The 22,297-nt window shown below is 41.0% G+C and overlaps 1 protein-coding gene across 7 annotated transcripts in view; it reads left to right on the top strand.

The window, feature by feature from the left end:
* The window catches only part of JADE3 (jade family PHD finger 3), a 69,522-nt gene extending 47,475 nt beyond the window's left edge, over positions 1 to 22,047 (top strand). For all 7 annotated transcript variants that reach the window (XM_072849591.1, XM_072849589.1, XM_072849594.1 and 4 more), the window contains 7 exons: positions 724 to 914; positions 3,205 to 3,416; positions 6,060 to 6,227; positions 11,746 to 11,862; positions 12,325 to 12,798; positions 16,999 to 17,116; positions 18,639 to 22,047. In XM_072849591.1, coding sequence (XP_072705692.1) covers positions 724 to 914; positions 3,205 to 3,416; positions 6,060 to 6,227; positions 11,746 to 11,862; positions 12,325 to 12,798; positions 16,999 to 17,116; positions 18,639 to 19,531 — 2,173 coding nt within the window. In that variant the 3' untranslated portion in view covers positions 19,532 to 22,047. The remainder of the gene's footprint in view (positions 1 to 723; positions 915 to 3,204; positions 3,417 to 6,059; positions 6,228 to 11,745; positions 11,863 to 12,324; positions 12,799 to 16,998; positions 17,117 to 18,638) is intronic.
* Positions 22,048 to 22,297: the final 250 nt, after the last annotated feature.

Genomic DNA, 22,297 nt, shown 5'->3' with positions numbered 1-22,297 from the left:
AAAAGATTGACTTTATCTAGCTAAGGTCAGCCTTTCCATTCCCATAGGCTAGTTTACTAATCAAACGCTGAGTTTTATCTCTTAAAATAATTGAAAGATTGAAAACACCAATATTTTTCTCCCTTGCTTCCTAGGTGATTTTTAGCTGTTTTTTCCCCTTTACATTTTTGCTTGGCATCAGAATGGTTCTTACATAACAAAAATAATACATTTGTAACATGGATAAAGTGTCATTTACAAAATAAGGGTAGACTGTTTATCCCAAATGAAGAGCAAGCATTTCTCCTCCCCGACACACACACTGCAGTAGAATAAATTAAGCTTTCGTGAAAAAGCTGGTATTTTCAAGAAATCAGTTGGCAAGATTTCCTTCTATCATTTAAGAAGAATATAGAACAAAGATTGTAGGGGTTTTTGTGCATAATGCTTTCTGTGGGTTTCAAAAACACTTGCATCATCGCACTAGTAGCATTTGTTAAATTGAAAATTATATGCACAGGCTTACATTTTAAAAAGGATTCTGTATACGTAGCAAACCTTAGCACATTTTGTGTGAAGAAATGACATTTACAGAATCCTGTCTCCCTAGCCTGGCTACGCTACCGGCTAGTTTAAAATCTGTGAAACACTAGTGTTCTTCACACTTATAGCAAATATTCCATGTCTTTCAAGGATGGGTCTTAAAAAGCTGTAACTCTATTTCTTTTTTTACTTTCACTCTAGGGTTGTAGCAGAAAAGGTGAAGGAAGTACTGTATACACGACCCAGGAAATACATCCACTGTTCCAGTCAAGAGCCCACAGAACCAGGTTACATCAACATTTTGGAACTGGCAGAATCTGTGTGTCGCTATGACTTGGATGACATGGACATCTTTTGGCTTCAGGAGCTAAATGAAGAGCTTACAGAAATGGGTAATTTCACAACACATTCTAATTTTAAAAGCAGCAGTTAATTTCTGCTGTTTGAGTTGTAGTCTGCTGTGTGAGATCTCTTAAAGATTGCTGAATGAGAATTGAATGGAAATGCTAAGAAAAACAGGAGGTAATAATGACTTACTCGATCTGTTAATGTTTTATGTTTTACCTGTTGTGCCTAAAAACTTCTTCACATCCCAAATCACGTGCAACTTCTGCAGACTGAGGCAGGAGAGAAAAAGCCCATACCAGGTGGAATTAATTTTAGGCTTCAAAAGTTAAAAATTTTGTGTAGGAAAAGCAGATGTTTCCTTTTCTTAAACTTGAACATATTATTGCTACAAATTCAGAGTTCTGAGGAGTTTGCATGCTGGGTTCTTAACAGAGTAATTAAGTTTCACATGTTAGCCCATTTAAAATCAGCTAAGTAAACTTTCTTTTTTCCATGCAAGTTGTGGGTATAGAGGGCTATGAGGGGGAGTGAGCTACGGAAAATAATCTTGGAATTATCACTGGAATAACTGAGTTGTGGTGGAATAGCCTGTGTGGCTGGCATTCTTCCATGGATGATTGCATGTCCTTTAGGAAGAACAGGTGGGCAAAAGAGGGGGATATTTGGCATCTCCTGGATTTGCTGTTCACAAACAAGGAAGAACCTATAGGGATGTGATAATCAATGGCAGCATTGGCTGTAGTAGCTATAAGAAATAGTGGTGACTGGGAGCCTGAGGGGAGTGAGGAAAGGAAGTAGCCTTCTGGTCCTGGACTTCAGGAGAGCAGGTTTCTACTTACTCAGGTAACTGGTAGGTGGGATCTGGGAGGCAGCTCTGAAAAGTGGAATCGCTGAAGAGAGCTAGCAGGACTTTAAGGATAGTCTCCTCCAAGCACAAGAAAGATCCACCCAGACATTCAGGAAAACAAGTAGATGTGTCAGGAGACCAGCTTGGTGAAGGAGGAACACTGACTGAGGTCCAGTGCCAAAGGATGTATGTAAGAGGTAGAAGCAAGGACAAGTTTCCCAGGCATACAGGGATGCTGTTAGCGAAACAAAGCTCTTCTGGGGGCCAGATCTCCATGCGTGGACATTTTCAAGATATGACTAGACATACCTCTTGAGCAACAACCAGTCTGGATTCACTGTTGGCTCTGCTTGGAGCCAGGGATTAGCCTGGAGCCCTCTGAAGGTCCCTTCCCACCTGAATGATTCTGTAATTCTTTTAATTCAGTGAGTAAGAAAATATCCAGGCAGTGGAGAGAACAGTTTAATAGCAGAAGACACTTTGTATCAGCAGTCATTTATCTTTTCCATCTCCCTGTTTATCGGTTGCAACAAGGAATCCAAATTAGTAGCCATATTCTTGTGCATAGTCCAGCAGCTGAAATGTTAGCCTCTGGTATTAATATTACATGAATATCCCAACCCTTGAAGGTCTGAGTAAATAGTGAACTATGGACAGCATCATAATTTTTGACTGAGGATTTTGAGAGGATGCAGTTTGGAGATTTCTTGTAGCTGTGAACATCGTAGGGTTTCTTATGCAGTGTACGTCCTGAAACTGCAAGCTGAGGACCAGTCTCATAGCAAATACTTTTTAAGTGGTTCTGCTTACGCTAAGTTTGATTAGTAGTAAGTGTATATAGCATGTGTAGTGTTCAAGTGAACAGACAGTATGGATTGCCAACACTATATTTATCTACTATTTTATTTTAAAAAACCCAACAGAACAACAAAAGCACTTTTCATATCAGTCGTGCTGATCACTCAAGTAGTGTACTGGATGGTACTGGGTGGTGGCAACTTCTGTATCTTTATAAGATCTTAAGTGTTCTTGATAAGTTTTATTTCCTAGGGACTTAGTCTTCTGAAGAACATTGTGTGTAATTTTGAAAGAATATTGTGTGTGATTTTGGATGTCATTAGTGTTTCTTAAAGTGATGGAGGTGGAGGGGAGGGTTGTATGGGAGCAGCTAGCAGTTACAGAAACTGCTGTCTGTCTTTTATGCTGTAGAGTTTTCTTCAAAGTGCAGTATTGTGTTTTATGTACAACTTAAACTTTACTCCAGTAGCAGTTCTACTCGCATTTATAAGATGCTACAGTTAGCCAGTGAGTGAAAAAGGTTTTCTATTTTGTTTTTATTTTTTTATTTTCAGTATGCGTGATGGGAGAGAAGATGCTGTGTCTACTGCTTTAGTTGTCAGAACTTGTCCTTCTTTCTTCCTGCATCTCGGACTTGGTTGGAGGCACCTGACTGTCCTCTAATTCCCCTTCCCTATTCTTTGTTGCAGGATGTGGGCCCCTGGATGAAAACACAATGGAAAAGACAATTGAAGTGCTGGAACGGCACTGTCATGAGAACATGAATCACGCTATTGAGACTGAAGAAGGATTGGGTATTGAATATGACGAAGACGTCATCTGTGATGTGTGCCGGTCCCCTGACAGTGAAGATGGGAATGACATGGTGTTTTGTGACAAGTGTAATATCTGTGTCCATCAGGTTAGTGCCTGTAGAAATGTTGACACTGTTCTGTGGTCTTAGCTTACCTTGGCAAGTGTGGAATTTGAACTAGTATTAAATGCTAAGTAGAGAGCTTTGTGATTTTTCTAGGTATGAAGGGTGATACAATACTAAGTTGAATTTTTGTACCCTGACAGTTACAATAGATGAAGTGGCCTAGCATGGTAAATATGTGGACATCTACAGTCTAATAGGAACACAAAGTGTGTTCTTGGGTCTTGCAAGTACTTCCTCTGTGACCGTAAACAATTTTTCCCCTATTATTAAACCTGCTTTTGAAGATAAACAGGACAGGAAATGCTGGCTTGCCCTATATGTGAAGAATTTAAAGATCGTTTGTTTCAGAGCTGGGGTTTTTCCTCCTTGACTGACTAGTTAATTGGCCAGACATGGCCAAACTGATCCAAATTTAGCCGTCTGAAACCACATGTAGGCACTTTAACAGACTGTTCTTTTTTAGAAGGCATAAGCACCTGCAATAACCGTGCTCTCAGTCTGAATGTTGCTCGTGTTTATAGTGTTTCAGACGTAGCCAAGACTTTACACTGACTGGGCTCAGCGTAGTCAGGCAGAGGTATCCTTATAATCAAAAAAGGGATATGAGTCCTGTGGTTTCTGTGCGTCCTGTTCTGGAAAGGGTTTTTGCTATAAATTGAAAAGAGACTAAGAAGGGGTTTTTTTTAAAGATGTATTTTTGTACCGCCTGCAAGTAATACTCGGAAAATGTATCTGGCTGAAAAAGGACCTGTCATCTCCCTGCTCGCAGTGGGCTGGCTTCCAGCCTGGCCACTTTCCTGATCTGATTCACTGCGTGAAGCAGCCACGTGAGCCTGAGTGCCAGTAACGCAGCCAGTGACAGGAATACGGCTGTCAGCTGGGCCGCCTGCTTCAGCCCCTGCTTGTGCCTGTTCAAAAGTAATGATGAATTTGCAGTCGGAGGCTCATGGTTGCCTGCTGACAGTTGAGCTTGAACTGATGGCCTGCTGTCTCCTTCCTCCTAACCCTTCCCCATGCCGGGCCTGCCCTAAACAAACTGAGGAGCATGTCTGGGCTACAGCTAATCCTAACAACAACAAAAAATAATTCTGTTTTTAATCTGGATCGGCCCTGGTTCACCACGTAGCCTCAGGTCTGTTTGTCATCACACAGTTTGGATGTGGAGGGTAGGAGGAGTGCAAGAGATTTTCCTCCTTCACGATGCCCTCCTCACGCCAGCTCAAACACATAGTGAAATTACTGGTTTAGTAGTCTAGGCCTCCTCCACTCGTTAGCTGGATTAAATTAGAAAATAGTTTCAGTCCATTTCCAACTAGCTAAATGTGATCTTAGGTGTAATACCTCTTCTGCATTAGTAATAGAAAGAATGCTGGTGGGAATGTGCCACATAAGAGAAAAAAAAATCACTTGTAAAATTTAGATTACAGCTCCCCCTGTTGGGTTTTTACAACAGTTGTCACATCAAAATAGCGTTTAGGTGAGTCAGTCTTGGCCTTTCCATAATGCAGGGTTTAATTCAGGAAAGTCCCCATCTCTACAGGCCTGACATAAATGTGCAATGTTTTATGATATTGCTTCATGTTAAATACTGTGATCTTATAATCAGAAGGCTGGGAAGGCAAGTGTGGGAATTTTATACTAGATTTGAATCTGAAAGACTGGTTACAGCTAATGATCCTGTTCTGTTCAGGCTTTCAATATTACTGTTCCCAGAGACGGTGTTAGGAATGGTGGGATTTCCTCTGAAAGCCACCCTTTTGATAAAGCTTTTATTTGGAGCAGTTGAGTGGAAATAGACCTTGGTGGCAGCCAATGGTTTCAGATACACTCAGCTTTAATATACGTGTATGTATGTACAGCGGGGTATATCTAGATACATGTGTAGTTAGCCATTAAGAACTGCTAGGAATTTGAATCAGAAAGCAGACTGATTTTTTTCTTTCAGTTTTCCTTTTTGTTCTTAATTCTCAAACCTAGCAAAACTTAAAAAATTTCTCATTTTCTGAGGGGTTAAGCGCAATACACAGGCAATAGGCATAAAACCCAGCACCTCATAATTTCAGTATATGCCATAATTTTTGCTGCAATATTGTATAAATATTTAAAGTAACAAACAATTCACAGAACTATAACCACAAAGGTGATTTAATGTTGCAGGAAACGGTCTTCAGTCAAACAGCTCATATCCCTTCATGTCTAAATAGAATTATGTTAGAGTGTAAAGTTATTAGTGGTAGGAAATTGTGATTTTAAAAAGGATTAGATGCAGAAGCTAACTTAAAGAAACGTCTACATTTTTTGCTTCAGAAATTTAAAAATCACTAAAAGGAAAGATGAAGGTTCTTAACACCAGAGGTGTTGTGCAGTCACAATAGGTATGTTTTACACTATAAACAAATAATACCAGCACACATTTTAAAAAGAAACTGGCATAAAAAGACTTTGCTTTAGAGACTGTTTATCTCTTTGATCACTTGACTGTTTTTAAGGTAAAGAAATTAGAGAGAGATTAAATAAAGGCCAAACTGTGCCTTTAGTATTTGAAGGCTTTGGTCCATATGAATATTAACGCTTGTGTGTAAAATCATACCAGCACAATGATCTCAATACCTGTTTTCCTCCAAGGCATGCTATGGAATCTTAAAAGTGCCCGAAGGGAGCTGGCTGTGTCGCACCTGCGTCCTGGGAATACATCCTCAGTGCCTCCTGTGTCCCAAAAGAGGAGGTGCCATGAAAGCTACCAGGACAGGGACCAAGTGGGCACATGTGAGCTGTGCTCTCTGGATTCCAGAGGTAAAACTTAATTTCTGCCTCTTTCTTTTGTATCATAGACTCCTCTCTGTCCTCCTCCTCCTCGTTCCCTCCTCTGCCTTTTTATGTTCTCATGATTTAAGGTGTCTGTCTGGCTTAATACCAGACTTTATTCTGATGAGTCTGCACAGTCTGTGAGGACTGGGAGAGAGTCCAGCTTATGTTCCATTAATTAATCACTTTGTCCCCTCCATTTACTTAGCAGTCACTTCTTGGTGTCATTATGGTATCTGAGTGACCTGCTAGAAAGGGTTACTGATGTAAGCTAGTGTTCACTGTACAACTGCAGCTTCATTGTCTCTCTTATTTTCTGATGAATTTGTCTGCTCAGTTAGGTGTATAATTTGCATGCATACATCCACTCTTTCAAAAAACAAAAAAAAACCAAAAAAAAAACAACCCCCCACACCCCGCCCCCCGCCCCTTGCATTATTTGTGTAGGATGGACTCTTATAGTTAAGGGGTGGTGGGGTTTTTTTGTTTGTTTTTTTCGTTTTCTAACTAAAACTTTTCTGAATGGTGGGGAGATGAGGTTTTTTATCTTCTATGTTGTATTTTATAAGTAAAGGCTTTTTTGATATATCTGTGCATACATATATGGAGAGTTTAATAATGAAGCTTTACACTTCTTCCTCTATTTTGAATCAAGTTTAGCATCACATTATAATTCTGTAAATCGGAATGTTCACTCCTGTATAGATGGGGTTTGTGTTTAATTTTGTATTTGGATTCTATTTTCTTTCTGGTAAGATCCATTACAGTGGGTGGTTTAATGCAAGGCAGTAGCCAGATCTTTCAGCACCTTATTTTCTGAACCTTCCGCTCCAAGCGCAGCCAGGCCTCATGTTTGCAAAACTTCGAGGAAGATGTTAAGATTCTGCGTTGTTTTTTTTTTTTAAAACATAGCAGCCAGATGCAATGTGTAATTCCTAGCTCTGTCTCAGGCATATATCTGCTTTTCAGGGAGGTTATCTTTGCAGTTGCACTTTCCTTTCAGGCCTGCTTGTAGTTCCTGGCATCTCTTCCACCTTTAAGGAGAGAGGAGTTGAGAAAAAAACAAAAGATGTATTTTAAAATTAAAAAAAAATAATAAAATCTCTTGACTTTTCCTCCTGTACTTATGAATTGTCTTGGCTGGAAGCTCTTGTGGCTCTGAGCAGACTGGTTTTCCTAAGAGATCCTTTCTGAATGTGGTTGCCTTAATGCTCTCACCAGCAGAAGAGGAACCAGCAGGTTTGGGAAGCAGGTGACAGCAGGGCAAGGAGCACATGCTGCCTTTCCGCCTGCCCACCTCCCTCTGGCTGAGGGAGAGAAGCTGCTGGGGGAGAACTCAGGTGGGAGAGCTCGAATCTGGCTGCTCCCACAGCCCATTCAGTGGCTCCAGGCCTCGGGCACCTCCTCCCCTCCACACCAATGCCAAGTGTGTCAGGCATAGTGAGGAGGTGACACCTGCCAGTAGGGGTGGGAAGTGCCTCTTGGATCCATTCTCTCTCTTGGTCTCCTGCGTTGTCACTTGTAAAACAACTTTCTGTGGAGAAGCCAGAGAAACCTTTGGGAATCTCTGCTAAAATGGCATGTCAGTTCCTGTCTGGAGAGTCACTGTGGCCTTACTTGCTGCAGGGGACAAGAAAGACCCAGAGCTCAAAGACCTGGGGATGGATACTTTAGGGGAGAATGTGTATTCTCATATACTTATTTTTCTTCTCCCAAGATAGTAGCACACTGGAACTCCTCAAAAAGAAACAGATGAATTATAGAAACAGATGAATTATAAAGTCACTGCCATTTCCTCTTGTGGCCCTAATAAAATGGAGCAAGGCAGAATGCAGAGAGGAATGGGCCATAAACATGTCTGTGCCTTGTGGCAGAAGGTTCAGAGAGGGACTTTATGAGCCACCAAGTATAAGCTAGCATTGTTGCAGGCAATTGCACCAGGTATTTTCCTTCATTAACTCATTCAGCACTGTCTTAAAATGTTTTTTCTTCCCTCCCTTCCTTGTGAGCTAATGCTATCAAAAGGCTTTCTTGACCCTCACTTGACTGATTGGGACATTTGAAGGTTTTTACTTTCCAAAGAGTACTCATTGTTGGTTTATATCCTTTTATTCTTCTGCTTTTATTGTCTTTTAGTGTAAATATGTAGTCTATTTCATGTTTTCTTAAAAGGTGTTCTTTTAAAAAAAATTTTAAAAAGGAAACACTGAGACCAGAAAACTTATACCAAGTGTTTTGAATTTCAAGGTCCTTCCCTGCCTTAGATAACCCACTACAGTTATGTCCTCCCTCAATCAATGTGGTGTTAGCTGAAGCAGAAAGTTATTTTTCCTTGCTACAACTGGAAGGGTATCAAATTGACTATCCTTAGCTGGTGTTGTGAGTGGCTGTGCTCCAACCACTGGGCTGCCCTTCCCAGCCACCAACGCAGATCATTGTGCACTCATGCAGCTGCTGGTGGCAGGTTAGCAGAGGAGCAGAGGACAGCAGGGTGATGATGGAGATGGGAACTCATGTGCATAACAATTACAGGGAATAGGCTTCAACAGCCCATTGTCTTCACTCTCTCCCACTCTTAAAACATCTTCAGAGTACAGCAGTCAAAATGTAACCTGATACAAGCTGAAGAAATAACAGAGAAAACAGCTACATGTTACGGCAGATGGATCATTTCTGCCTTGGGATGGGAGGTTTTGGGGAATGAAAAGGTTGGCGTCTCTGCTCTCCGGATCCCTTGTGAGCAGCGAAGTTCAAACAGACTTTGCCTTGACTCCTCTCTTTGAATATCAGAAACATGCAGGTGGCATGAAGCCAGTATAAATAAATCACACCTGACTGTAAGCGCCTTTCTGTGCTTTTACAAAGTGGGGTAATATAAACAGGCAGCGTTACAAGCTGAATGGACAGTATTTCGAACATAAATGTTTCCTGATCTTATGAGTCCCCTCTGGGGAAGGTGCAGTGAGAGCATTAAAAGGAGCAGAGAGGGACAGGGAGAAGGCCTGTGTCAATTCCCAGCTCCTGCTGGGAAGCACAGTGGAAAGCTGGTATTATTCAGTCTCCAGAAAAATTCACTGAAGATTCTAGTTTCTTTTTGAAAGGAATATAGACAACCTGACAAGTTGATATAATCCCTTAATTCCCAAAGGAAGTCTTGCTTCTTAGTGTAGTGGTAACTGGGACGAGAATTGCAGTCAATCTTTGTACAATATTGTTTCAGAAATAACCTGTGCAACTTGTAGCCAGCTCTGTTTTGAGCAAGATCAAGTTAGGTTGACGAAAGGCTCTTTCATTTTGGAAGCAAAAAAGCTACATTTGATGATGTTTAAGATTGCTGGACATGATTTTGTGGAACCATTCAAGCATTTCAGGGACAGCTTTGTCACTTTTCCACCAATTTATAGGAAGGTCACAACAGATTAAATTGTTTGTCATCTCTACCTGATGAGGGCTTCACATATTGCCTGCCTATTCTCCTTTTCTGGTAAAACCTGGACCCTCTCTGAAGCATCTCACTATCTTCCTAATGAAGATTTCTGGAGATGCCATGCAGCACGTTTACCTCAGTATATTCCAAAAAATGTGGCTTACAGTTTGGGGGGACCAGAGGGTGAAGTACTATAACAAATATAAATCTTACTAGAGTCAATTTATGTCATTTAATTCATGAACTGCTGATCAATTTTTTTAAATGTGGAAATGATGAACCAAGTAATCTCTTGCAAAGCTGGTTTTTCCACCTACTTAAATGATCCCTGGAGCAATGCAGTGATAAGGAGAGATTAGCAAAAATACTCAGTTTGAGCATTGCAACTATGACTCTTGGACTTGATCAACTTGGCACTGCTTTCTTTGGATAAGTCTGCCTCACAGAGGAGGTCTGCTGAAGCAAAGCCTTTCCTCCTCAGGAGTTAAGCAGGTTTTAAAATGGATATGTACATCAAGTGCATGTTGACGTACCCCAAAAGGGAAGCTAGGAAATTCAGCTTAGGCTACTGGCTCTTATAAAGTCAACAGTTTAATTATCACATGTTAAACTAATTAATATAACCTGGATTTCCCTAGGAGAGTCTTATTATGGAAGTAATCTATGAAAACTACTGTAGCATAATGCTCTTAAAGTTTTCTAGAAAAAAAAAAAATTGCTGTTCAAATCTCAGCCGTAACTGATTTCTTAAGGAATCAGCTTTATTCTGGCCTCACGGTGCCACAGAGCATGACCTAGGAACCTCCTTTCTTTGAATGCTTAGATCTGACCCCTTTGAGAAGAGGCCCCTATCCCACCACTGGAAATACAGGTCTGCTCTGTTCAGGTGAATTGTTAATAGAAAGTATGGAGATCTTCCTAGCTAGAATCAGCATTGTATTTCTGCTTCAGGCAGGTAGCCCTCCAAAGCACACAACTGCTAAGTTCAAAGAGTGCTGTGTAAGCATCAAAATCCAAGCTTTTGGAGACTGTTTTTCTTGGGACAGAACAGTTACTTCACTGAAATCGTGTGCCATGTGCCATTCTCATACTGGCCCAGTTCTGCATGTTGATCATTCAGAGCTGGACAACTTTTTTGTTTCTGCCCTTGGATAAATCCTGTTTGTCAGGAGTGGCTCAGGGATGCCTACAGAGATAATTTATGTCTGTTTTGGTGTCCAAACTATGGAGGACAGTCCTTGTTTCCCAGCATGGACAACAGGCAGCTGAGGCATTTCTATCACAATGGATATGTGGACGTTAGTGTAACAAAGAATAGGAAAAGGTATCCTATGCTTATCTGAATTTTTTTCTTTCTTTTAGTATTAATATCCATAATCTGGTCTACCAGAGACAAATAGATCATCCAGACTAAGTATGTGAAAAGTGGCACAAGAGAATATACCATGCTTTGCAGTAAGAGAAGCCTGTTGTATTCTTTCTCAAATTATACTTGATACAATCTGTAGTTAGGAAAGTGTATTAGAATCACCTCTTGCATTGGGAGCGCTCAGTGGAGAGGCAGAGCTGGGAAGCGAGGCTTTCCCTGGCTGCTGACTGATAGATCTGATTCTGCCCCACACTGTGAGCTGGCAGAAGTAGCTATTGTAGCATATCTGTGGATCTTAAAGAAGGAACTTTTCAGGTAAGTGTGAGTAAGTGTTCCTGTTTTCTTCTGAGTAGCTTGTATTTTGGTACTTTTTAAGTTAGACCTGTTAAAGCAGCCCAGAAAAAAAAAAGAATGGGAAGGAAATAAACTTAAGCATCACTTACTGCAGTCTCTCAACTGTTTTGTAACAAGGCATGTTGTAGATGCCTCAAATGTTTTGAAGAATTGTAACTTCTAGCCACCAGGTTAAACTAGTAGTATTCCACAATATTGTTTTCATGTGGAATCTTTTAGGGTCCCTTGCTAAGAAGTATGAGCACATGGAGATCTCACAGTGAGATAAAGGTGTGGTCATATTTCTTCTGGTATTAATGGAGAGCTTGTTTTTATGGCCTTGATAACTGCTTTCCATGCTGTTTTTTTGTTTACAGGTTAGTATTGCTTGCCCAGAAAGGATGGAGCCAATCACAAAGGTGTCTCACATTCCACCAAGTCGATGGGCTCTAGTGTGTAGTTTATGCAAACTGAAAACCGGTGCTTGCATTCAGGTACGTACTTGTCATGTGGTAACTCTTGAGTCTATGTGAGAAGGGCAATTTCGGTTTTGCATTTTGTTCTTCCTGTGTTCAGAGACGCTTTACAATGCAAATAACCGTTGGATAGATGCCTACTTCTTCATAGCCATTTGCTATCAAATTAGTTCACTAGCACAGAGATTTAGGAGTTAGTCCGAGTTGCTTTCTTTTGAATAAGGCTGAGATGTGTAAGGACTGCTGCTATGTGGGTCAGAGATGGATAGAAAGGTCCTTCCGTTGAACACTGTTCACAAACGAGAAAATACTAAATTGGATGATACCAACTTCAAAGAGATCAACTGATATTTTTAAGAGTGCTTAGGAAATAGGTTTTTGTAGGGATGGACTTTCATGTAATTAAGATAATTCCGTCCTTTTTTTCGGGTTTGTTGCTACTGTTAGTGATTAAGGTTTTTTGTTTTATTTTGTCTGTAGTGCTCTGTGAAAAGCTGTATCACTGCCTTTCATGTCACCTGTGCCTTTGAGCATAGTTTAGAGATGAAGACTATCCTGGATGATGGGGATGAGGTCAAGTTCAAGTCGTACTGTCTAAAGCACAGCAAGAACAAACAGAATTCGCTGCCTGATGTTGATGAGCACCCCAAGAGCATGTCAGACCAGAAGCAAACAGAGAGCGAGAAAACCAGTTTGCGAGCCCAGAAGCTCCGAGAGCTGGAAGAAGAGTTTTACTCACTAGTTAAAGTGGAGGATGTTGCAGCAGAACTGGGCCTTCCTAAACTTGCTGTAGACTTCATCTACAATTACTGGAAATTAAAGCGAAAAAGTAACTTTAACAAACCATTGTTTCCTCCCAAGGAGGATGAAGAAAATGGCTTGGTGCAGCCAAAAGAAGATAGCATTCATACTCGCATGAGGATGTTCATGCATTTGAGGCAGGACCTAGAGAGGGTAAGAGTTTAACTGGTAAAGTTTTGAAAAACTGTTTGCAGGTGAGCAAGGTCTTTGTTCACGGATGAAAGTGGGAATGGGGGAAGCACAGGGAGGTGATTTTTAAAACAAAAATTAAAAAAGAAAAAACAGTAAGGCCTTCAACTCCAATCTTTTGGTATGCTGCATTGCCTGCTGCAGAGACTTTCAGGAGCTGTCCCTTCTCAGTCCAGTGAGAGATCGAATGTGAAAGGAGTGCTTCCTGACTTGCCTTAGAGGTTGTTCCTTTATGTATTTTAAGATGTATGTTTCTATGCACAATGGACATGTTTGCTAATTGACTCTTTGATTTCAACTTCAATTGAGCAAATGTTTAAAAAAATTGAGTAAATTTATTTGACTCAGCTGTAGTAGTTGCTAGTGATACAGATTCAGTAACAAAAAATGTTACTTTTATTAAACGAAAGTAAGTGCAAACAGCAAAGGAATGGGGCAGGCTTAACAAATCATTATCTTCCACCTTCTGTCTTGGGATGGAGGGACTCTTGTACTTAAAAAGGTGTCTTGTAACAGTTAGAATGGTAAATATTAGCCAATTCTGGGTTTGGAAAAATCAATTTGCATAGGTAAAGCAGTAAGTATTCTTTGGTGAGTGTGCATTAAGCTTTTGGAGAATCCTAAAAGTATATTAAAGCAGAACTTCTCACCCTCATGCTTTGAAGGCAAGTAGGTGAAGTCCTAGCTGGTTAACTTCTGTGGTGACTTTTTGACTCCACACACACAGAAGAATAATACTGGCCTGTACTCATACCACTTCCTGTGACATCTGATTCAGGAGTCTTACTCACCTCTCTTCCTCACCAGCATGCTGGTGTCAGCTAGCCCCAGGTAGCGGGCAGGCTGAATCACTCATCGCTCTCTTGACCTAGATGCTTTCACTGCACGTAGCTGCCTTAGGTGCTATGGTTGGTTAGCGGTCTGAAAATAACCCACTGAATCAACCACTGCTTGTGGCTTTACTGAGAAGGAGGAAAAGGAAATTATCATTTTATCAGTAGCTAGCTGGGCTCTTATCAGATTGCCAGCTAGCTGGTAGTTTGAAAAGATGGAGTCCTTCAGCAAAATTCAGAGTAGGAATTTATTAGGAAGGCATACGTAGTGCCTTTTTCCAGCAGCTGATGGGGGAGGAAGCCAGGCTTGTTACCACTCAGAGCCTGCCCATTAGGTTGGCCTGTTAGCTAGTGATCGCCTGCAGTTTTCAAGTGCCTAGAGATAGGTAGTGAATGTAAAAAAAAAAAAAAAAGGTAACAAAATAACATAGATGTGCTAAATGTGATATGGAGATGACACATTGGAGGAGAACAGAAGGAAAAACAGAAGAGAAAAAATAGTGTTGTAAGAAAAGAGAAAACAATATTTGGGAGAGAAGAGCATGAAAATACAGGGAAATGAGTGTTGGCCTGAGATTTGCGCTTGTCAGTCTAACTGGCGTCTTGAATCTAGTTATAATCAAGCTCAGATCTCCTTTTCCAGGAGCACTTTGGATATGGATCCTTATTTAAAAAAAAAAAAACAAACCAAAACCAAAAACAAACCAAAACATAATATGGCTTGAATGGAGGATTGGGATTTTGGTTGGGTTTTTTTTCTTTCAAGAAACCATTTCAAGCTTTTTCTTTTTGCTTGATGAGTGGTGGATTTGCATCAAATCTTGTTAAAATTGATGTACTTATTTTGAGTGGAGGTACATAACAACAACCCCATGCAATGCTACAGGCTTGGGGAAGAGTGGCTGGAAAGCTGCCCGGCGGAAAAGGCCCTGGGGGTGTTGGTCGACAGCCGGCTGAATGTGAGCCAGCAGTGTGCCCAGGTGGCCAAGAAGGCCAATAGCTTCCTGGCTTGTATCAGAAATCGTGTGGTCAGCAGGACTAGGGAAGTGATCATGCCCCTGTACTCGGCACTGGTGAGGCCGCACCTCGAATCCTGTGTTCAGTTTTGGGCCCCTCACTACAAGAGAGACATGGAGGTGTTGGAGCGTGTCCAGAGAAGGGCAACGAAGCTGGTGAAGGGTCTAGAGCCCAAGTCTTATGAGGAGCGGCTGAGGGAACTGGGGTTGTTTAGCCTGGAGAAGTGGAGGCTGAGGGGAGACCTTATTGCTGTCTACAACTACCTGAAAGGAGGTTGTAGCGAGGTGGGGGTCGGTCTCTTCTCCCAGGTAACAAGTGATAGGATGAGAGGAAATGGCCTCAGGTTGTGCCAGGGGCGGTTTAGGTTGGATATTAGGAAGAATTTATTCAGCGAAAGGGTTGTCAAGCATTGGAACAGGCTGCCCAGGGAAGTGGTTGAGTGACCATCCCTGGAGGTATTTAAAAGACATAGACGTGGCGCTTAGGGATATGGTATTGTGGTGGTCTTGGCAGTGTTAGGTTTATGGTTGGACTTGATAATCTTAAGGGTCTTTTCCAACCTAAATGATTCTATGATTCTGTACTTCGTACTTTGAAATGGCTGTCTCAAAGTTTCTGAACTTCCTGTGCCACAAGATTTTTCTGCTCACTTATGTCTTGGGATTAAAATAAATTTGGGAATCTTGGAATCTCCTTTCAGGGAGAGAGGTTCCAGTTCTGAACAAATGGAGTTCAGTGCTGGGGCAATTATGTTTGGCAAATACCTTTCAACCAGCCCCTACGCTGTTTCTGTGTTCTGAAAGCTCTTTTAAATGTTTATCAAGAACTTTCAGTGCCTCTTCCTGTTCTTATTACATTAACTGGAAATATTGCTGTTAACTCAAACAAATAGTGAAAGTAGTATTATGTGGAACTGAATCATAGAACCATAGAATCACAGAATGGTTTGGGTTGGAAGGGACCTTCAAAGATCATCTAGTCCAACCCCCCTGCCATGGGCAGGGACATCTTTCATTAGATCAGGTTGCTCAAAGCCCCATCCAACCTGGCCTTGAACACTTCCAGGGAGGCATCCACAACTTCTCTGGGCAACCTGTTCCAGTGCCTCACCACCCTCATTGTAAAAAATGTCTTCCTTATGTCCAATCTAAGCCTACCCGCTTTCAGTTTAGAACCATTGCCCCTTGTCCTGTCACTACAGGCCCTGGTCTCTCTCTTTCTTATAATCCCCTTTCATAAAATGAAAGGCTGCAATAAGGTCTCCCCGGAGCCTTCTCTTCTCTAGGCTGAACAACCCCAACTCTCTCAGCCTTTCTTCATAGGAGAGGTGCTCCATCCCTCTGATCATCTTCGTGGCCCTCCTCTGGACTCCCCAACAGGTCCGTGTCTCTCTTGTGCTGAGGACCCCAGAACTGGACGCGGTACTCCAGGTGGGGTCTCACGAGAGCAGAGTAGAGGGGCAGGATCACCTTCCTCGACCTGCTGGCCAAGCTGCTTTTGATGCGGCCCAGGATACAATTGGCTTTCTGGGCTGTGAGCGCACGTTGCTGGCTCATGTCCAATTTTTCATTCACCAGTATCCCCAAGTCCTTCTCCGCAGAGCTACTCTCAATCCATTCATCCCCCGGTCTGTGTTGATCCTGGGGATTGCCCCGACCCAGGTGCATTGACCTTGTGCTTGGCCTGTTGAACTTAATGAGTCATTGCAAAGGAGTCAGAAAATAAACTGCTAAATGGGTCAGCCAAAATGTGTACATTGCACAAGAAGCCAGAGCCTTATTTTAGAGGTGATCTACGTGTCAGTTTTGGTCCAAACAGGCCGGCTTTCTTGGGTAGCTTTGTAAAAAGTATTACTTTATAATGTTGCAATAATTTTAGGGGAAACAAACATCATTTAGCTGTTAAAAATCATTCTATGAAATACTTTGCAGGGAGATTCTGGGAGAATCCAGTACTACCTGCAGTAACATCCCTGGCATCCTACATAGTGGAAGCAGGCTTACAGACCAGCAAGTCTTAGAAATTACTTACTTCTCTTTTGACTGGAATTTTGTGTGCACTCACTGTTCCTATAGATGAAAATATATTCTGCTGTCTTGCAGAATATATTCAAGGCATTCATTAAATTGGCAATTAAAAAAATTCCAGGTTAATTTTTTTCATTCATAGTTATGTATGTTCAGTACTATTCACAAGAACTTTGCTAAGGGATTTTGCACATAATATTTTAATTCTTTTGTTGATGCACTTTTTTTTAACTATGTCAGGTTTTATTTTCTTACTGCCTATTCAGTCTCCTGTTATTCCTCCATAGGTAAGAAATCTCTGCTATATGGTAAGCAGGAGAGAGAAACTGAAGTTGTCTCACAGTAAAGTACATGAACAGGTCTTCAATTTGCAAGTCCAGCTCATTAATCAGGAAATTGCTGCAGGTAATCTCATAAATGTAAAATATTTACAAATTCTATCTGTATTTAACCTAAAAAATGTGTTCTCTTTATGTTCCTGCTTAGTGTTTTTAACATTGTAAATCTGCCTTTAAAAACTTTCTTCAAGTACAGAGTCAATGAAAGTAGCAACATACACAAAATGCTTTAATCTCTTAAAATATTTACTTGGATATTTCTTTATTTTATGGCCATTTCTGGTATATGCGTATTACTTATTGATTGCTATGGCATCCAGATAGCAGAAACAAGCTGGTGGTGATCTCTAGGTTTTTGCTTCCTTGGCTGCTGTTTTATGATACTGTTTTCCCACAGCAAGCTCTGCGCTGCTGCTTGGTTCTCCAGCTGAGAAGGTTTTTTGCTTGCTGCCAGTAGTTGGTTCCTTCAGGCAAAAGAGAAGAGCGACTGATAGGAATCGCTGTTGTCTCATGTTGCCTTGCATGCTTGATGAACAGCGCAAAGAGGCATTTCTTAGCCTGCCATCTGCAGTTACTCTCCTTCCTTCAAAAAGAGTTTGAGTATTCTGGTTTTTAATAGTGAATAGTAACTGCTTAGGAATGCTGATGTACCAAAACCCACTCTGCCCTTCATTTTTATAGCAACCGTCTTGAAATAAGGAACACAACATTTGGAAAGAGGAAGAGTATATACTACAGTGCAATTACTTCTTTTTTTTTTTAAATAGGGAAGGCAGCTATTTCTTCAATGTGAAATTAAGATCTCTCTGTTCTTTCAAGATACGTATATTATGTTTTTCATGACCAATTTAGAGTGAAGTCTATGCTTTTTTCCTCTGCCCTCGAAACATGGATAGATTTCATTAGTACTGACAAGGTGGTTTCTTAAAACTGTTTTAGATCAGACAAGTACTTTGTGGAAGCAGCAGTACTCTAAAGCACTTTGGTTTTGTGCAAATGCATTTTTATAGAAATATCTACTAAATTTATTTTATGTCTTTACAAATACAAGTGCTTTTTTAATGCTTATTAGAATAGCTTGATAGCTACTTTGCAATGGTGCTGTACGCGTATAATATCATAAAGACTAATATATTGGGGTGAAAAGACTTCTAAAGCGTAGAGAATTTTATCATACAAAGCAGAGAGTTGAACTAAGTCCAAATTGAAACTCAGTTTGAAGCATTGTTTTTTTCTCCATCCAAAACTGAGTATGAACCTTTTTTATAGCTTTGTTGGAACTACTTCAGTCATATCTCAAAACTGGTTCAATTCACTGGCTTAAAGCCCTGCAAAAAGGGCACATTGTTGTTAATGGAAATGCTAAAATGCTTACCTAAATTCTGAAACGGTGGATAATTTGGAACAGTTCTCTTTATCCCAACTTCTTTTTAATGTCCTAAAATAATTTCACACTAATTGTTTGCAAATGCTTCTTACTGTTGAATGACCTTCTAATGGACTATAAAACTTGTTACAGATAACAAAACGATTACCCTCTTTTAAAAAAGCCTTTTTTTCATCTGCCCCCTTGTCCCTTTCTCCTGTAGGCCATACCCTGACAAGTGCACTAGAGAACACACTGTTCTACCCACCTCCCAGGATCACCCTGAAGTTAAAAATGCCCAAATCAGCACTAGGAGATTGCAAAAATAACTCGCTGAAGCCTGGCAACAGACCGCTTTCTCCTGACAACAACAGCACTGTTTACAGCAAACGGAGCGTGCCGATGTCAAAGGAATCATTTGAAATTAAAGCAAAATCTTACTCCAGGTATCAACATGACAGCAGAAGTAACGGGTTGCTGGCAGGGATTGGCAAGCCTCGGAGCGAGGTGAAGGATTCTGGCCCCACGCAGATGCCGGAGTTTCACCGAGGCCAGCCGTCCGGGAAGCCCTTAGCGCTCCAGGCTGCTTTGCACGGACAGTCTTCCATTGGGAATGGGCGGGTGCAGCAGGAGAACTCGAGGCTGGTGGCCAAGTCCAACGGTCTGATGGGCAGGGCTGGAGACGTGAGCCAGAGAGACAGCTCCAGCCAGACACCCTACGAACAAGAGTCTGTGCTCACGGCTCACTTGGCCAGCCAGAGCGGTTTCAGAAAATCCACCATAGAACATTTTAGCCGGTCCTTTAAAGAGGCTACCAACAGCCTGGTGAGGACCACGGAAGACCTCCGGTGCTGTGAAAAGCCAACAAGAAGACTTGCAACAAAAGATCGCTTGTGGAGCAAGCAGACGCTTGAAGGTGCTCCGTACCAGGACAATGACGGGTACTGTCCTGACTTAGAGTTGAGTGACTCTGAAGCAGAAAGTGATGAAAACAAAGAGCAAGTGAGGTTAAGACGAAGTAGCTCAGAGAGAGAGAGCCCAAGTAAGGACTTTGGAAGAGATTGTCACAATAGAAACAAAAAGAATATGATTTCTCACAGTTCGGTACAAAGGTGATTAGAAGCCCCCACGGGGTAACTCAGCCTTTATGTATTCCAGTGTACCAGTGCAAAGTTCAGCATCAAAAGGTTCCAGAAAATAGTCCAGGACCTATGTTAGGAAGAGTTGCAGTAGGGGATGGGGGGAGGGGAGAGAAATCAGAGTAGTTTTGTTCAACTGTGAATTGGCTTGCAGTCTTTGCAAGGTTAACTGCGTTGTTGCAACGTCATGTTGAAACTGATGTGTTTTATAAGAGGGTAACATCTGGGAGAGCACAAAGTGGTTAATCTTTGTGTGAATTCAGGAAACTGCTTCCCCCTTGCCAGCATATGTATGAGGCAACATGTTCATGTTATGTCAATCTTGTGGTGGTGGACAGGTATTAAAGAAGTCCTTGCATTGCTCTAACGTGTTGCAAGAGACTGCAAACGGAAACACTGAAACTGCATCCTTACGGCACCTGCAGTATGGCTTTGATCCAGCAATGCACTTGCGGATGTGTTAGGAAGTTAAGCATGTGAAAAGTCCTGCTGGTTTCCCCCGGGAACGTTTGTGCTCAGATCTCCGAGCGCATGCCGGTGTGCTCTGCTGGATCAGGCCCAAAGTGACTACTAAGTGACGATCCTCTTCTGCAGGAGGCTTTGGACTGCAGTGGCGTTTGCAGGCTCCTTGCGGAGGGTGGAAGCAGGCGTCGCTGGCGCTGCCAAACTCACTGACCTCTAGATGTGCCCCCATTCCCTGCTCTTGCTGAAGGTTGTGTCTTCTCTTCACAATAATTTGCTTATTTTGTAAATATACAACTTCTAGTACTTCATTTTTTTTTAATCTCTGTACATAGTTGCTTGTTGTGGGATGCACTTGTAAATATTTTACCCAGCTAACAAGTACAGATGGCTAATTTTGTGGATAGTGTTTACAAAAGTAGATGTACTACTTCAAAGAAAAATGCTATTTGACACTTAAATTTAGGCAATCACCGGTGATGCCAGGTTCCTCTTGAAATTGAGATTTCATGTCCAGAGGTGTTTGTACCTGGTATTTTTAAAATAAGCTGACTTAGAAATAATTTTGTCTGAACTTTTTATGCAGGCACAAATTTTCAACCCTAGTTGCCTGAATACAGGTGTAGGAGCCTTATTTCTGGCATCTAGGTCTGTAAAATTTTAGCCAGTCATCATTTGGAGTATGTGTTTTTTTTAATTGCTGAAAATCTATTATATTATTAAGCTGCTTTTCAACCTCTGGATCAGTTGCTGTTTCCCAAACTAACACTTTTTTGTATGTCCTTTAAAATCAGCAGTTGTTAAGTAGTGATTAAATTTCAGCCAGTACTGAGGAAGCGAGAAGGGAGGGGAATCCTTTTCTGTCCATTTCAATGGACAGGGGATTTTTGTTTGAATGCAAACAAGCTTCTTGTTTTCCAGATGGTTTTTTGTTGATCAACAAAGTAACTGCACTGTTTTTCTCTGAAATGCTGTACGTCTCATAAATACGCAACATCCTCTGTCCCCGCATCACTGTCTGAAACGGGCCATAGGTTGTATAGGGCACGTTACACGACTCCTTTCTGTCGAGGGTTCATTTTGCCTAGAAACAAAAGGTGTTCCCCACCCAGCGTGAAGACTGAAGACTATGCAGAATCCAAACCAACACCTGTTTTTCTTCATAATCTTAATTTATTGCTTTAGCTTGGGAAATGGCAATGACATTTTTAGATTTGTTTTAAACTTTGAAATCTCCCTAGTTGCAATAGGACTAGCAGGTCAGGGGCTGGAGGACTTTCAGTAGTGAAATAAAAAAAAAGTATACTTGGCAATTCTGCTCTGTTTGCTTCATGCATCTTAATTTTTTTTTTTTTTTTTACTTCTTGATTTTATGTATATTTGTGTAATTGATCTTTCTAGAGCTGTATCTTCAAAATTATTTCTTTTGGTGTAAATATGCAGTAGCATTTTAGGTTTCCACATATTTTATTTTAATGGGAAATGCTTTGTGTTCTAAGCCATGGGTCATTCAGAATAAGTAAACAAATGTTTCTTCATTTGTATTCCAGTTCTGATTCTCTTAGTTCTCCTTCGGTATTTATTAGTAATCCTCTCTCGCTGGTCATGAAATTTTATGAAGCTTGTATTGGTAACACTTATCTGGGAGGTCAGCAAAGCGTTCATGTTATTTTGTGGCCGGAAGCCTACAATAGAAGGGAGGGAAAATGGTGCTTCAGCAAAACTCAGCATTTCTGCTCTTCTGGGGTTATTAATTCAGTTGTTTCCAGTCTGGGCAAGGGTTTTGCTAATTTTTACATGATTTTAATAGATATATGAAGGAGCCCCTGGTTATGTAGTTCTCAAGTATTGTCCCCAAAGTGCATTTGCTAGTTTTTATTGTGTGTTCAGTGGCTAACTGTTTGAAGTATTACCTCTTAACCTTATTTGTCAAATTTTTTTTGTGTTTTTGCATTTTGTTTTATATATATATAAATATATATATATTCAATTTTCCAAGATGGACTCGGTCTTTTTCAGATGTCCCCTTTTTACAAGTACTTTTTCATTAAATTATGAAACTGCTAACAGTATTTTCATTTGTTGTGATTTATTCAGGGCTTTACCCTCTGTGTCTGGCAGGTTGTTAAACTCATCAGTCTAACAGCAGTACTGTGTCCATCAGGAGTAAATTATTTCTGCACAGTTGGCAATACTTTAACAAGTTGAAATGTCAAGGAAAACCTTTCCCCTTCAGCCTCCCAAAAAAGAGTCGCTGAACACTAATTTGCTGCGTATAGCA

This window comes from Ciconia boyciana, chromosome 1, assembly GCF_034638445.1.
Source record: "Ciconia boyciana chromosome 1, ASM3463844v1, whole genome shotgun sequence".
Classification (NCBI taxonomy): Eukaryota; Metazoa; Chordata; class Aves; order Ciconiiformes; family Ciconiidae; genus Ciconia; species Ciconia boyciana.
The sequence above is the reverse complement of the archived record's forward strand: the minus strand, read 5'-3'. Positions and strand labels throughout refer to the sequence as shown.